At 49.7% G+C, this 14,786-nt stretch overlaps 1 protein-coding gene and 1 long non-coding RNA gene across 2 annotated transcripts; one reads left to right on the top strand and one right to left on the bottom strand.

The window, feature by feature from the left end:
* The first annotated feature begins 239 nt into the window (after positions 1–239).
* Positions 240–9,363, top strand: LOC142063650 (uncharacterized). The gene is made up of 4 exons (XR_012662819.1): positions 240–651; positions 4,984–5,060; positions 5,787–5,928; positions 6,485–9,363. It is a non-coding gene; the product is annotated as an uncharacterized LOC142063650 (long non-coding RNA).
* Positions 9,364–11,000: 1,637 nt separating this feature from the next.
* NKX1-2 (NK1 homeobox 2) lies at positions 11,001–14,155 on the bottom strand. Its single transcript, XM_075107551.1, has 2 exons — positions 13,839–14,155; positions 11,001–12,840 (listed from the first exon to the last, which is right to left on the bottom strand). Exons 1-2 carry the CDS (start codon positions 14,068–14,070, stop codon positions 12,272–12,274), a joined length of 801 nt encoding a protein of 266 aa, XP_074963652.1. The 5' UTR covers positions 14,071–14,155; the 3' UTR covers positions 11,001–12,271.
* Between the last annotated feature and the right edge of the window lie 631 nt (positions 14,156–14,786).

Raw genomic sequence — 14,786 nt, forward strand, 5'->3', positions numbered from 1 at the left:
CGCTGACGGCCCGCCGCCGATTGGCCGCCTCCACCCCGCCCTCCCGTCCACGGCCGCCTCCCATTGGTCGGACCGCTCCCCGAGTGGCGAGTACGCCCCGCGCTCAGCCAATCGAGATGGGATGCCGGCACACCCGCGCGCCAAGGCCCCGCCCCGGCGGGCGCTGACTCTCGCTCCCCTCCGAGGCTCTGCCTCGCCCGCCGCTTCGCCCCTTCCCTCAGGCCCCCGCCGGCCTCCGCTCCGCCCCACCGAGCTGGGCCTCCGGGACAATTTTTTGCAGGCATAGAATTCCCCATCACCACCCTACGAGGTCCGAGGGCCGGGCCGAGCGCCTTCCGGCCGGGCGTCACCGCTCAGCCGGCTCCTCCATAGTACCCGTCAGCCGTTGGGCACGCTTGTCCCCCGTCTGGGAAGCTAGTAGAAAAGGACGAGCACAGAAAAATTTTTATAGGGATTGGGAAGAAATTGATGGAAGTGGAAGGTTTGTAGGATGATTGTGGTAACTCTTGGCCGGTGGTGGCTGCTGCTCGCCATCCCGTGGCCTGCCTGCATGAGTAGTGGTGTCTGCAGGTCTTTACGGCCCTGGTATTTTTAGAAGTGCTCCTGAGAGGATAGTGGAAGACAGTCCTGTTCTTTTGCTTCACAAGAGCTGTACGTGAGCTTATTCCTTATCTTCTCATACTTGATAGTCTGTGGCTTACAAAAAATAATAGGGATTCACTGTTTGCTGATGAATTCCTTACGGTTCCCTGCCTACGTGTAAAATGCGCCGACTTCCTCCACAGCTCCTCCAGCATGGTACTGTGCCAGGAACTGGCTGCTGCTCTCCGCTGGCATTGACGGAGCCCTGGTCTTCACACCCTGCTGCCTTCGGAGGGAGGGAGGTGTGTGGGGCAGGGGGTCTGCTGCAGGAGGGCCCGGCATGCTCTGGCAGGGAGCTTTCAGCTGGGAGCCAGCAGGTGGGCAGGGGCAGGCTGTAACTAGCAACCCTGACCTTTCCCCAGGTTAAATTACACTTGCAGAGCATTTTGTGACCAGAAAGTCTGGAAGTTTACAAGGAACTGTGTGATGTGTTTTATACATACCTGCTAGTTGTAATCCAAAAAAAGAACATTGAGAACATTTTCCTTTTTATCTTACCCACCTCACTAGGAGGAAAAAAAAAACTCAAAAAGACTCAGTCTTAGCAGTGATGACTGCTAGGTGCCTCTTGCTTTTTGTTCATAAATTGTCCTGACAGGTTTATCAATGCAGGAAAAGAGTTCATTTTTTCCCCCACAAAAAACCCATGATATCCCAGGTTGCCAGTACAGAGAATTTGCATATCTTCCCCCTGCTAAAGCGACCCTATGTTTGAAAATATTCCTGGTTCTTATATCATATCTTCTAACCAAATTGTTCAAACCTCGGCTGTCAGGGAGCAGCATTGCTTATGCATTTGCAGAACAATGCCCTCAGAGAACATTTTCCCAGTGTGCAGTCAGCTTGATGCAGCGAGGGTTGGGAGTAGAACAGATGATACTGTGCTTTTTATAAATATACATACAGTAAGGCTCAATTTGCTAATAGATTTATGTCTCTTACTAGCCTAACTCTGCAAGTGAATAGTGCCCTACATCAGCTGCCAAAGCTGAATGCATAAAGCACCAAAATGTCGTGCCTTAGGTGCAAAACTGCAAAACACATTTCACAGTCATGTCTGATGAATGACTACATGGTTGTAGTGTGTCAAGTTTCTTAAGTCCAGAAGCAGTCATTATCTAGGAGCTATTGAAATCCCTTTAATTCTAGTTAAAGGTATATTTTTTTTGTGAAAAACCTAAAATTTTAAGGCTGAAAATAGCCCATCTGTTTTGAGTATTATACTTGGTCCCGGTTCATCGCTGGTGTAAGGAAAAAAAAACCATAATTTTGTTTGTTGTACACTGACATGTCTTTAATAGCCTGGATAGACAGGGGCCAGGATTTGCAATCTGTGAGATTGATGGGATTTTCCTGGGTAAGAAATGCAGGTTTAAGCCACCTGGCTTGGTGTTTCTTTTGGTTTTTTTTACTTTGGTATTTCATTAGCACAGGAGATAGCTTATCAGTTTGCCAAAGTCATGCTAATGATGCTTTCTACCTATTTAGCCACAAAAATAAGATTGGGAGCTACACTCTTTTTATCTTTCATAGACTCAGCTCAAAAGCAGCCTTTTGCCTGCCTTTAAATGCTGTTTTTCTCAAGGACACTTCCAATTACTTTAGATTCATCCAGCCATACATTTTTCAGAGGAAGCACAAAAATGTAGAAAGGACAGATCTGTCCAAAGGGTTAAATAGCACACATTGTATGAGGAAAATATACATTTGAAAAATTAAAGAATGCAAACGAAAGGCAGCCAAGATCAATTGCTGAATCTTGCATTGAGGCTGTGCCACGTGGAGCTGGGGCCATCCTGCCCCAGGAGGTGATTTCAGGAGGCAGGCATCCAGCCTCACTCCCGGGAAAACGGCGATCACGTACCCAAGTAAACATTGAAGATTTGTGTCTAAAATGCAGAGTTTCAAAATCAAACAAAGAAATAACCCTCAAGCAAGAATGGGCTGCTTTCTTTTGGATTCTGCAAGGCCTGAAAGAAGAAGATAAAAGGCTTGTATGCTCAGATATAGACATAATATGGAATGTATAGGTGCCACATGTAAATGTATTTTTTAATGCTGTTGTGGACTGTTTCTGAGATTAAAAAGTTACGAGTATGAAATAACTCTCAACTGGAATGTAGCTATTCAACACTCGAGAGAGAGTGACTTCCAACCCCTACTTACTGTAAGCTTGATCGCAGTTCTATGCAGGGTCAGCGTAGTCCTGTTGTGGCTCACTTTCTTTCCTCCTTTATTTATGGCACTTATAATCAAGACGCAGAAAACATTCACTTTTCTTCTTTAAATGCTATCAAGTTGGAGTTTTAAATTGTTCACATTGTGCACAGTGGAAGCTGTTACCATAGAACCTGAGGCAGCTGCTCTCAGCCTGGTGTGGTACTTCCTGTGGTTTAAAAAAGGAAAACAGAAGCTTCATGTGCACTGTTTAGTTACCTGTAGATACCTGAAAGACTCCACATGACAGTAACCAAAATATGAAAAACAGAAGACATGAAATGTTCATATTTTACAGTAATTTGCCCCTCAGAAAAGAAAATTTGACCTACTTGAGGAAAGAGGGTTATTATATTCATTCCGCTTATCCAGAAAATACAATTTGACATGTAAGTAAACCATAAAGTTATAAGAAGGAACAAGTTAAGTCATGCCGGTTGTTAGGATTAATTCTGCAGCTCTGTCTCTGGCAGAAATGCTCATTGAAGTCATTGGGAATTAAGCACGTGAAGAGACTGAGGAATTGCATCCCACTTATTGTGGTTATTTAGGGGTAGGGCCAATATGAGGGAATTACAGTTGTGGCCTCCTAAGTCGGTATGGCTGCACAAGCTTCGTGCGCTCCAGGGAGCTGCTGTGGGAGCTGCTGAAGGCACCAGTGGCAGGGTTGCAGTACCCTTTCTTCAGTTTGACACTCTCTTAGGTCTGCTGCAGCAAGTGTCCGAAGTGCCTCGATAGCCAACATTCAGGCATGCGGCACCAAGCGTTCAATTCTGTGATGGCACGAGAGTTTCTTACTGAGCTCAGAGGAAGAGTTCCTCAGCCTAGAGTGAGAGCCAGGGCAGTCAGCAGGTTGGATATGGAGTTCATCCAAGTCATGAGGCTCAAGGTGTAAGTTCATAATTAGCTTAAACCCATACAAGTCTACAGTGCTGGCAGAAAGACAGTTCCAACCTTCTTCTCATCCCTAGGAAAGCCACAAGGGTAGTCTTCACGCTTTCTCCTCATGTTGAAACTGTGCTGCCACTCAGCAAAAAAAATTATGCCTCTCTGAGGCAAAGGCAGGTTTTAAGGCAAACGTAGCGGGTAGCATATGGCCCTGGAGAACTCAACCTACAGTCCCGGTCTGACGCTGTCCAGGTTCTTCACGCCAAACACTTTTCTGAGACGAGTGCGATGGTGTCACGTACTCTGCAGGCCAACCTTGCAGATGTTTGTGTTATCTGAGCAGGGACTGACAAGAGAACAGGCTGCAGTGATGGGACTCTGGTAAACACGTGTAGGTGTGGATGCAGGGAGACACAGCCCATAAACGTTTCTTGGTTTGGCCGCTGACAGAAAGCACCTGGCGTTGTACTGAGCCTACACAGGGGTGAGAATCCTCTGTGGCAGATGTCTCTCCTGTTTGAAAAGATGCCTCTGGACAAGATGCAAGAAGATGAAGGTGCTTTATTACTCTGGTGATAAGATACCAGTGGGTCGGTGGGTGATCTCAAGAATTTTCTACTGGTACACTTCCATCTTGCATTTTCATCAGCGAGAGCTGAAGTTCATGCTGATTTTTGATAGTGCCTTATACAGAAAAATCACTTTCCATGGCCCATATTCATGTTATTCTCATTATTTACTGACAGCAGAATTACACATTAAGACATTTCCTGCAGAATGAGGAACTTTAGTCTTTCCTGCAGCACAGCTAGAATATGTTACAATGCAGTGTGTCAAAACAGAGGAGCAACAAATTGTAATGCATGCAAACCATAACTGCCTCTCAAGTGCAGTTAGAGATTTCTTTTTTAGTTCGTATCTTTCAAGATAGTTTAGCAAAGCATAGCATAACCCCCTCGAAATAGTGCCGTTCTATTGGGTGGGCGTTAGTTAACACAGCTCAAAGCACCATGAACAACCCTTAGAGCTGATATTCCTACTGCAATATAAGCCTTGAGCTATAGTTAATACTTATCCTCCCCAATTTGTTTGTTGGCTTATTTCACAAAGATTTCAGTGATGTTCTGTTTGTTAGATGACAGCATGGGTAACTGAATTATAGAATCAAAATAGCTTAAGTTACTGTCTTCTGTGTTTCCAATGTTTGAACTTATGTTCAGTTCTTTTCCTTTGCAGCTTATCGATGCCTATGCCCAGAGCCTTCCACAAATGAGATGAGACATTTTACTTGTCTGTGAAGCCTGGAGTTAAAGGTAAATGATCAGCTCTTCTATTTCCTGAACTTGTAGTTAATTAAACGGAAGAGCCTTTTTCTATATTTTCTATATCTATGTGATGCTCACAGTTCTGGTGAGCATCAATCACATTCCTTGGGCATCACACTACCAAGAAGACACAAATAGGAGAGTGTTTGGGAGAAACAACTTTCAGATGTACTGAGACAGATGAAAAGAGCTGTATATCATCAGCTCACTAGTGACTGGGTTTAGATTCTTCTCAAGTCCTGACGTGCAACTCTGACAGTTGTGTACCTGCAGTTCCAGCAGCAACGTGATCCAAGTGTGAGATCTGTGAGAGGAGAAATTTGGCAAGAGACTGAGAAGCCACAGAACCCTGATAAATGGCATTTTTTAGCATAAAAATTAGCAGTAGTAAAATAAAATCCAAAACAAATTGGAGGGAGACTAAGTTTGAATTTCAGGCTTTCAGGTGCCTCCTGTATGAGCTTGCTTCTTTTTTGTACAAATATATCTTGGTTTTGATCCTGCAGACCTGCTTCCTAACTTCTGTCGACTTCATTCTTGGATTTTATCAGGACAGTGATTTCTGGAAAAGAGAACTGCTTTACCTGCTCTCCAGACTTTCAAAATCCGACCCAGATGGCAGCTATTACTGTCATGAGAGCACACAGAAAATGAACATAAATACGTCTAACTGTGTAATAAGAATAAATATCTTGTCAATTTGGTTAATCTCAGGACTGAGCACTGAACATCTGGATACACTTTATCTCGGGAGCTGGGAAACTCTTCTCAAAATTCCGCCATGGCACATCCCCGCGGGCCCTGCTGTTCAAGTGTTTGACATTGCTGCAGCAAAGATGGCTAATCTTGCTAAATGGTGAGCACTCATCTGCTTGGGGCTACTGTAGTCTGAAACTGAAGAACTTACTTACATAATTCCTCGTCCAAGTCAGACTTTAACTTGGCATCACTGCAGTGAACGATTAGCGAGGTAACCTATCGCATCACCTGTCACTTGTTGTTACCTCAGGATGACATGCTGTCAGCTCCTGAACTTCCCCGTTCACGACTTTAAACTAGCCTTACATTTTCTAGAATACCAGATAATTCAGAAAATTACAGGCTTTCTTGATAATGTTAGGACAAAAGACTTTGCTTTAAAATCCATTGTTTTAAAACAATTTCTTTTGTAATTATTGTTTCAAAAAATCACACAACTTGAAATATCAGAAATATGACTGGCATATTGCCAACAGGAAGTCGGATCTTCAGAAAGCAGAAAGATCTTGACAGAAGTTACCTATTACTAAACTATCACGCGGCTGTTCCTTAGAAGGGACGAATAAACGAGTAAAACATTTAATCTGTTCTTTGCTTTCTGTGGCTTGTTTATCATTTCTTCAAACTAAAATGCTCTTCCGTGGTAATTTCAGTGAAATGCCGCATTTCTTGAATTCGCCGATACCTGTGACTCTCAGTGTCATTCAACGGAAGGGGCTGAGTGATAAAAGCTGTCAGTCTGACGGCCGTCCACCAGCACTACACAAGAGGTGTCAGCAAAGGTATTGGATGTTGGGACATCATCACAGAACTGACCTAACCTGAGAGGACAAGGTTTCAACTCAGATGACTCTCAATTTATTATGTCAGGTGCTTAAAGACCCACCAAACCTGACATCTTTTAAGGTTCATATTTTGCAAAGGCTATTTATCTCTCTGTATTCTCCCCTTCTTTTTAAAAAAATGAATGTTTAAGGCTTCTTTTTTTAAACAATAGCAATAAAATAACTTCCATGATCAAAGCTACCATAACAAGTCAGCAGAAAGTGTGTAGAAAGGAGTAAAATCATCTGTTTGTGTTGATCTTGTACATAGATCTGGTATCTCTGAAGGTATTTCAGTATGTCAGAAGCTTCTCAGTGGAAGGGCCTGGATCCTGAACACAACTGAAATCCCTCTGCAATGTTACAACATGCCTAAGCCCCATGGAATGCCACATTTTTAATTACATTTTTCATGTGGCATTACACAGAACATAGAAAATTAGATTATCAACTTGAGGAAAAAATCTAGCTTGGGAACTCTTCAGTGTTTGAAGGGGAAAATCTAAGAGAAATTGAGTTTAATATTTGTGGTACAGTAGTAAGCAAAGGTAGTGTTGCTACAGGCTACACGAATCACAGCAACCACAGAACAGCTCGTGTGAATAAGATGGCAAAGGTGCCAACTAAGAGGCTAAAGCAAACCTGTGACATGCAGCTTGTAAATTAGTTGCATGCATCGTGACCTTCCCAGAAGCTTGTATTGAGTACTCTACCAGAAACAGGGCCTGGAACACGAGTTTTCCGTGTCAAGAAAGTGCCGTAAAGATCTGTTCAAGGTGACTTCAGCTGATATGGGCTCATACTGGAAAACAAAAGTCGTGTCCAAGTCCAGTGATGCAAGAACCCTATTATCAATTTTTCTTCAGGAGGATCTCACCCACCAAATATTTTGCTAGACGTCTAGTCTGCCTGTGAGCTGTAAAGCTGCTGAAAATCAGACTTTGATCTCGTCTGTGACCGGTCGGTGGGACCACAGCAACACTTCTCAATCATTCCTGAGTCACCTGACCACTTAGTGGGCTGATGAGGCATTTAATAGATCAGCTGTTATATTTTGTGAGGCCTTTGATAAACACATGGGTACCCTGACTTTCATTGCTTTTGTGAACATGGTATAGAGCGGGCAGGTGGCCAAAGATAGTATCTGGGGTGTTTTATGCAATGAGGTGAACAATAACAAGACTCTAGCTGTGGGACTGAGTATACCAAGACTGGGTTTGCACATACCTGTTGTAATACAACGGAGGATTGGATATCTGTGTCTTTAAAAGGGACTCGGTCTGCTGCGTGCATATCCTACAGGAAAACTGCTGTTTGGAACCCAGCCCGCAGTAACTAATACTGAAACACCTGGCACATTTCCTGCTGCGCATCTTCCCAGTCAGCCCCTCCAGTCGTAAGCACAAGGAGTTAGTTTAGTCCAGCGATCGCTACCTGGAGCCCGCAGGGCAGCTGATATGGGGAACAGCCGCAGCAAACCTCCGCGTTTGCATCTCCTGTGCATCTGCCGTCCCACGCAGCACGGGTGAGTCTTTGTGGGTGTGGATGGCCAAGAGGGCATCTGCCAGAAGGCATTGCTACACACCTCGCAATGTAAACACAACCTGTGCTGCCATCAGGAGGTGGGACTTACATGTTCCGCAGTGACAACAAGAATCAGTGGGTGCGTTCCTTCTGAAGGAGCTGTTCTGCCAGAAGCTGGGAGCAGTGGGAGGCCTCTGAGCTCTCTGTCTGCTCCTGGGCTTGGGCCATCCCTGCCTCTCTCTAAATGGTCCTACTTGATCCCAGTAAGGAAAAAGTCCCCAGTTGAAAACTAAGGGATTCTATCCTCAGCTCAGGAACCTGTGTATAGATAGCACATAGCTTATTACAGATGTCCTAGCAAATAATGGGGGGTAGGAGGGAGGAAGGGGGGGTGGGAGGACATAGACTTCAGTTTAATTTTCCAGTCATGTATTACACAACAAATCATATTGGTTTTCTTCATGAAAAATGCTTGCTCACTGCCATTTCAATAGATATTTTATCTTTTGTTCCTCAGTGTGTTTAATTGTTCAGTGTATTCTTCAGACTTTGCAAACCCAACTACATGAGTTTGTCTTTTTTTTTTAAATACAGGTCTGAAAGTCTGGTTAAATTGCCATTTCTAACACTTCCCTAACTGTGATATCCTGGCATTCCCCCATCTACTTCTTTCATTATCAGGTTAAATGAAGTTGATTTCCAAAGTGCTTTTGTGATTCTTGGACCACTGATAAATATTGCCTGCGCAGAGAGAAGGTACCAAAGAATTATGGTTTTTGTCCAGAGGTGAACACTGTATGAGCCAAGAGCTTTCCCTTTCTACACTTGAAGCACAGCCTACACTTCCTCACTGTCCTGTGAAGCACCAAGTGCTTGCTGTTGCTGTTGGGGAGGTCTCGGGCCCCGTGCCCTGGCTGCCGTTTTACCTTCTGGAATAGAAGTGCAGAGGATATGAGCACGGCTCTGCCGAGGGCTGCGCAACCCAGAAGTCACCATGGTTTGGGCAGCCTCAAACCCAGCTGCCGACGCCTGCTCCCTGCAGACACTGTTATTAGGGACGATATGGTGGGGAAGGGGGAGGCTACCAGCTTTCCTGTTCTCTCCGGAGCATGTGAATTTAAAATCTTTTAATTTAATATAGATGCTTTTTTTTTTTGCTTTTTACACATGGGACTTACTTGTGATTCCCTTTAACATCTATATTCAGCTGCAAGTAAAGTCAATTTTTGTCTGTGCTTGAAAATATTGCACAAGTCTGTATTCAGAATTGTTAGAGATAATGGATACTCAGTGGGGCACTTCCAAAAGCGTCACCAGTGCGAAATGCATAATCTGGACAATGCGGTGTTTGACAGCAATTGCTATTTCCAGGACTGTTTTGAATTACAGCGCTAATAAGTGGCCAGTTGCCATATCCCTCACTGGAAGCCAAGATCACCCACCCCAGGAGCCGCCCCCTCGGCAGAGCAGGAGGGGAAGGGTCTGTCCGAAGGGCTTGGAAGCGTTTAGCCAGAAAAGCTTTGGTGGCCTGGGATCAGTGCCCCAAAGCCTGCAGTGCCATTGCTGTGCATCGCCTTTCCCATGCTGCACGAGGTGCAAGTCACGCAAAGCAGGAACCGTGGTCGTTATGTTCTCTGGAATTAATCGTAAACCTTTTGTGACTCCAGGGCTATAGGAGTGACCGAACGGAGGGGTGGAAAAGAGGCTGGCGTTTCTTGCGTAGGAACCAAGGGTTCAGGTTTCCTATACAGCGCACGTAGTTTTGCCAAAGGCAAACCAGAGAGTCTCAAAAAGGTCCACAAACAGCAGAACTGCATCTTGAAGGAAACAATTTATACTATTCGTGTTAGTTTGATTTGTAACCTTCCCAGTTTTTTGCTACGATTTACACTTTTTAAGGAAAAGATCTAATCATATGACAAACGACAGGGCACGGGTCTGTTTTTCCACCAGAGCTTTCAGTACGCTGCAGGTGACCAACGACTTCGTGCTCTGGTAATGTCTTAGTGACAGCCAGAGAACCAAGAACCCGTTTTCGCATGCACAGTGATGACAGTCACCAGTAGAAGGCCACAAACGGGTCAAGAGGATTTAGGTCTGGTTTGTCCTAACTCGAGACAGGGAAAATGGACTAGGCGAGCCTGCTGGAACGCCTTTCTCCTCCTGCGGGGCTTGAGCTCTGAGCTGACTTCAGGCAGCTACAAAGGGGCAGCCGGCCCGTTAGCAGCGTTGCGTCCTGGCGGCTCAGACACCCGGCACTGCTGATTCAGCAGCCAGACAAGGCGGCTCTGAATGTGTGCTGAGCGGTTGTCATGACCCCATCTTTTGTAACTCTAACGTAAGTCAAATTAGAGTTAAAAAGTTACTTTAATTAACTTGCAAGTAAATACATTCATGCAGCAGTTATGACTTACAAAATCATGGCCCGAGGGGAACCTCGTGTTTTGTTAATAGCTATGCAAATAATTGAGAAGAGGCCGAATGCCTCCTCTGTGGTGTGCAGAGACAACTGCAGGCGATTCCAGTGAGCCTGCCCAGCGGCCTGGCGGCGTATGGGCAGCCGCCTTCCCTGAGCCTGGCCGTGCCGGTGTCACACCTTGGCTCCGTGCGAAGCTGGAAGCCGGGAAGGTGATGCCTGGGAGAGAGGGGTGTCCTGCGAAGCCCCTCCTTGCAGCCGCCCGGGGCGGTGGGGTACCACCTGCAGTCGCTGCTGCATGACTCGGGGCACTCTCCAGATCCACACCCAGTGGCAAAGCAGCCCACGAAGCAAATGCTTCTTCGTCTGAGTACAATTAAACACAATTAAACATGGAATACTTTAAAAAAAACCTTTTTATTTAGACAAACACAAGAGCTAGATAGGATTTGTGAGCTAAGTTTTTTGGTTGGAGAGCCAACGTGTACTTTAAAGCATTCATAAGAGACCAAGGGGATACAGTCTTGAACAGCGTGTTGTAATAATTTGTGAAACTGCATGAGACAGATTTTTTTAAACCAATTACTTCCCATCCGTTCAGGGACAGAGAAGCCCCCAGCTAAAATTCCTTTTCATTCCGGTGCTTGTAACGATGAAGATGAAATGTGATTTTCCTTTCTAACAAACGCTCCAAAAAGCAAAAACCAAAAAGCATGTGTTTCTCTGTTATGGAAAATAGGTCTCGGCATGCTGGAAATTCTGCGTTTTACTTATCTTCTACCACAAATGCCCCATTTTTAAAGAAATGAATAATGTAATCATTTTCTCTGATTTATGTTTTCTGCCTCATTTGGCACTAATGCTGCGTTATTACAGGAACAACTGTTCTCTGCAAAAAGAATGATCTTTAGACATCTCATCCAAAAGCTTTGAAGTCACTGGGGATGAGCTGAAAAGAAAGGCAGAAGGGCCACGTACATCATCAGCAACCGAACGCTCTCCCACTGACCGGGCAGATTTCCTGCTCGTCGCCTGATGACAGGGAGTGGCAATTTCCTACACCTTCTCAGACACAAAGAAAAACTCTCTTCCAGGTAAGGTACCAAGTACACGGCTTGCGGTTTTCAGAAGTCAGAAACGGTAATAAAACTTGGGTCAAACAGGGCAAAAGCAGATGCTGGGGACGTCTTCGCTGGCGAGCATCCCCGGGGTTTGAAACGGCCGCGCGCAGCAGCATCAGGGTAACAGCAGTCGTACCAGGCGCCGCAGCTCCCGCGCTCTCGAGGTTTCAGACATGTGCTGGCAAGCCAAACGGCAACGAGGAGTGTTTTAAAAAGGAACTAGGAGAAGAATCTGGAGGGAATTAGTGTCAGGCATGTGTAAAGAGGGTTACTTTTCCCATCTCCGACGCCTATAATTACATCTCGAACGTGCTAATAAAATCCAGTGGTTACAGTGGGTTTTTTTCTCTTTGTCAAAGTATGTACCTTAAACATGCTGCTGTGACGACTAGGTTAAAAAAAAAATCAACTTACACTTCAACTCGCCATGCAACCACCAGAAGCGAAGGCGTTGCGCCCCGCTCGGAGAGGAGGGCCGAGGCCCGTGTCCGGCTCCCGGGGGCCTCCCGTCGCCCCTCGCAGCCCCTCGCCCCGCCGGCGGCGGCTCTGCCCGCCTCACAGGTGCGGGGCGTAGAAGGGCCCGAGGTACGCGGGGCCGAGGAAGGGCGCGAAGGGGCCGCCGCCCAGCGGGAAGGCGGCGGCCGGCGGGACCAGGACGTTGGCGGCGGCGTAGGAAGGGAAAGTCTGGAAGGGCAGCGCGCCGGGGCCTGGCGGGCTGGGGCTGCCGCCCGCCGCGGCGGGGGAAGCGGCGGGGGCCGCGCCGTCGGCGCCCGGGTGCTGCTTCTTCCACTTGGTGCGTCGGTTCTGGAACCAGATCTTCACCTGGGTCTCGGTGAGGCTGAGGGAGAGCGCCAGGCTGAGGCGCTCGCACACCGACAGGTACCGCGTGGCCCGGAACTTGTTCTCCAGGGCCACCAGCTGCTCGTAGGTGAAAGCCGTCCGCGCCCGCCGCGGCTTGCCGCACCCCGCCTCGGCCCGCCGCCGCCGGGCGCCCCGCGGCGAGCCCGGCTCCTCCGCACCGGGCGGGCGGGCGGCGGGATGGCTGCCGGCCCCGGTGCCGTCCTCCTCCTCGCCGCGCTCGTGCCCCGCTGCCTCGGCGCCGCTCTCCGCCGGGGAGTGCGCATCTGAGGGGAGATGGCGGCCTCGTCAGGGGGGCGGCCGCGAGCCCTCCTCCCGCCCCGAGCCGCCCCCGCCGAACCCGGCTCTTCCTCCCCGACGCCCCCGAACGCGATAAAATAAGGGCGATCGTTAAAATAAAAATAAAGGGGGCGGGAAAATAGGAAAAAAATAACCCCGCCGGCCGTGCGACGGCACCTCCGCGCTCCCCGCCGTGCCATCGCACCTGCGGCGGGCGGGGGCGGGGGGGGGTCCCGTATGGATTACTTACCAATTAAAAAAAAAAAAAAGAAGTTATTAAAGTCCCCTTCTGAGGCGAAATAAATCCCCTCCCCCCCTCCCCATCCCCGCGCTAATGGAGTTTCAGATTTGCGAGGGCCGGATCGATAGATGTCATCTATTAAAGGTAAGTTTTAATCGAACAATATTAGGATCAGGCCGGGGGAAGGAGGTTTGAAGTGGGCACCTGCAAGCTGCGGGCAGGAGATAGGCGGGAGTCGGTAATAGGATATCGATCAGGGGGAGCTCAGGCATCCTCCGGCGGGGCCGGGCGGAGCGATCACCCAGCCCGGCCGGGGGCTCGGGGACCACCGCCCGCCCCGGGGAAAGGGGAGCCCCGGGGGCCGCCCTGCTGCGGGACGGGGGGGGGGGAACCCACCCCGTGCCGTGCCCTGGCAAGAACCGCGGCCCCTCGCTCGGGGCCGGGATGGGGCGGCGAGACCCCCGGGCCGCCCCGTCCTCCTGGGGCGGCGGAGGACGCTCCGCACGGCGGGAGCCGCGGCGGAGGAGGGTGGGGACGGAGACACAGGCCGAGAACTTTTCCCTTTGCAAGATCCAGACTTAAAATACGGCTCCAGCTCCCCCTTTCCCCGGCCCTGCCCGTTCCACCCTCCTGCGGGAGCCCCGCGCCGGGAGCGCAGTTCGGGGGCCGGGGGTCCCCCTCCGCCGGCGCCTCCACCTGCTCGCCCCGCCAGCGCCGGCCGCAGAAACTCGAGCGCGTTCCTACCATGTGCCTCTAGTTTATTCCTCCCGCTGCCGGGAGCTGCAGCGTCCTTTCCTACTTCAACTCTTCCCAAACTTTTCTCCCGCTCTCCCGAGCGGGGGGCGCTGCCCCAGCTCCCCGCGGCCGCTTCGCGTCTCCTGCTGAATTTCTGGGGATCCAGGATGTCTAAGATGGAGAAGGAGATTTTATGATGGATGGGGGCCGCCTTGGCCCCGCGGTCCGGGCATTCCGGCATTACCCCCCCTCCACCCTCCGCGCTTCCCGGAGACCTGCTGGCTCCCAGCGCGGAGCCGGCGGCGGAGGGCTGCGCCGGGCGCGGAGCCGGGTCGCCTCCCGAGGAGGAGGTGGAGGAGGAGGAGGAGGAGGAGGAGGAGGAGGAGGAGGAGGAGGAGGAGGAGGAGGTGGAGGGTCGGGCGGGGAGGGGGCAGAGGAGGGGGCAGCGCAGCCATTGGCACGCCGCCCCCGCGCCCCCTCCCCGCCGCGCTGGCTCCGCGGGGGCGCAGCGGTCGCCTCCCTCCGTCCCTCCATCCCTCCATTCCTCCGTCCCTGCATCCCATCCTCCTGGCGACGGGGCTTTCCCCGTTACCTGCCCCGGGCTGGGTAGGGAGGATGCTCAGCGAGGTGAGCCGGGGGCGGCCCGGAGCCCTGGCACCAGAGCCCGCTCCGTCACCCGGGGCAGCGCGGGGATGCGAGCGCACATCGCATCGCACATCGCAGAGCCAGCGGCTGCCTCTGTCCCCCCCGCCGACCCACCTGCAGCTCCCCCGGGCCAGCGGCGGGCCAGCCGGGTGAACCCCCTGCCTCAGAGGGACCCAGGGAGGCGAGGATGGCTCCCGCATCCCTCTCCTGCACCGAGCAGGCTCCAGACTTGATGCACTCCCTCTGCCAGCGGCCGCTGGTTTTGGATGTGAATCTATTGCACGGTCCACAGGGAGAAATGAGCGACTTCTC

This window comes from Phalacrocorax aristotelis, chromosome 12 (genome assembly GCF_949628215.1).
Source record: "Phalacrocorax aristotelis chromosome 12, bGulAri2.1, whole genome shotgun sequence".
Taxonomy (NCBI): domain Eukaryota; kingdom Metazoa; phylum Chordata; class Aves; order Suliformes; family Phalacrocoracidae; genus Phalacrocorax; species Phalacrocorax aristotelis.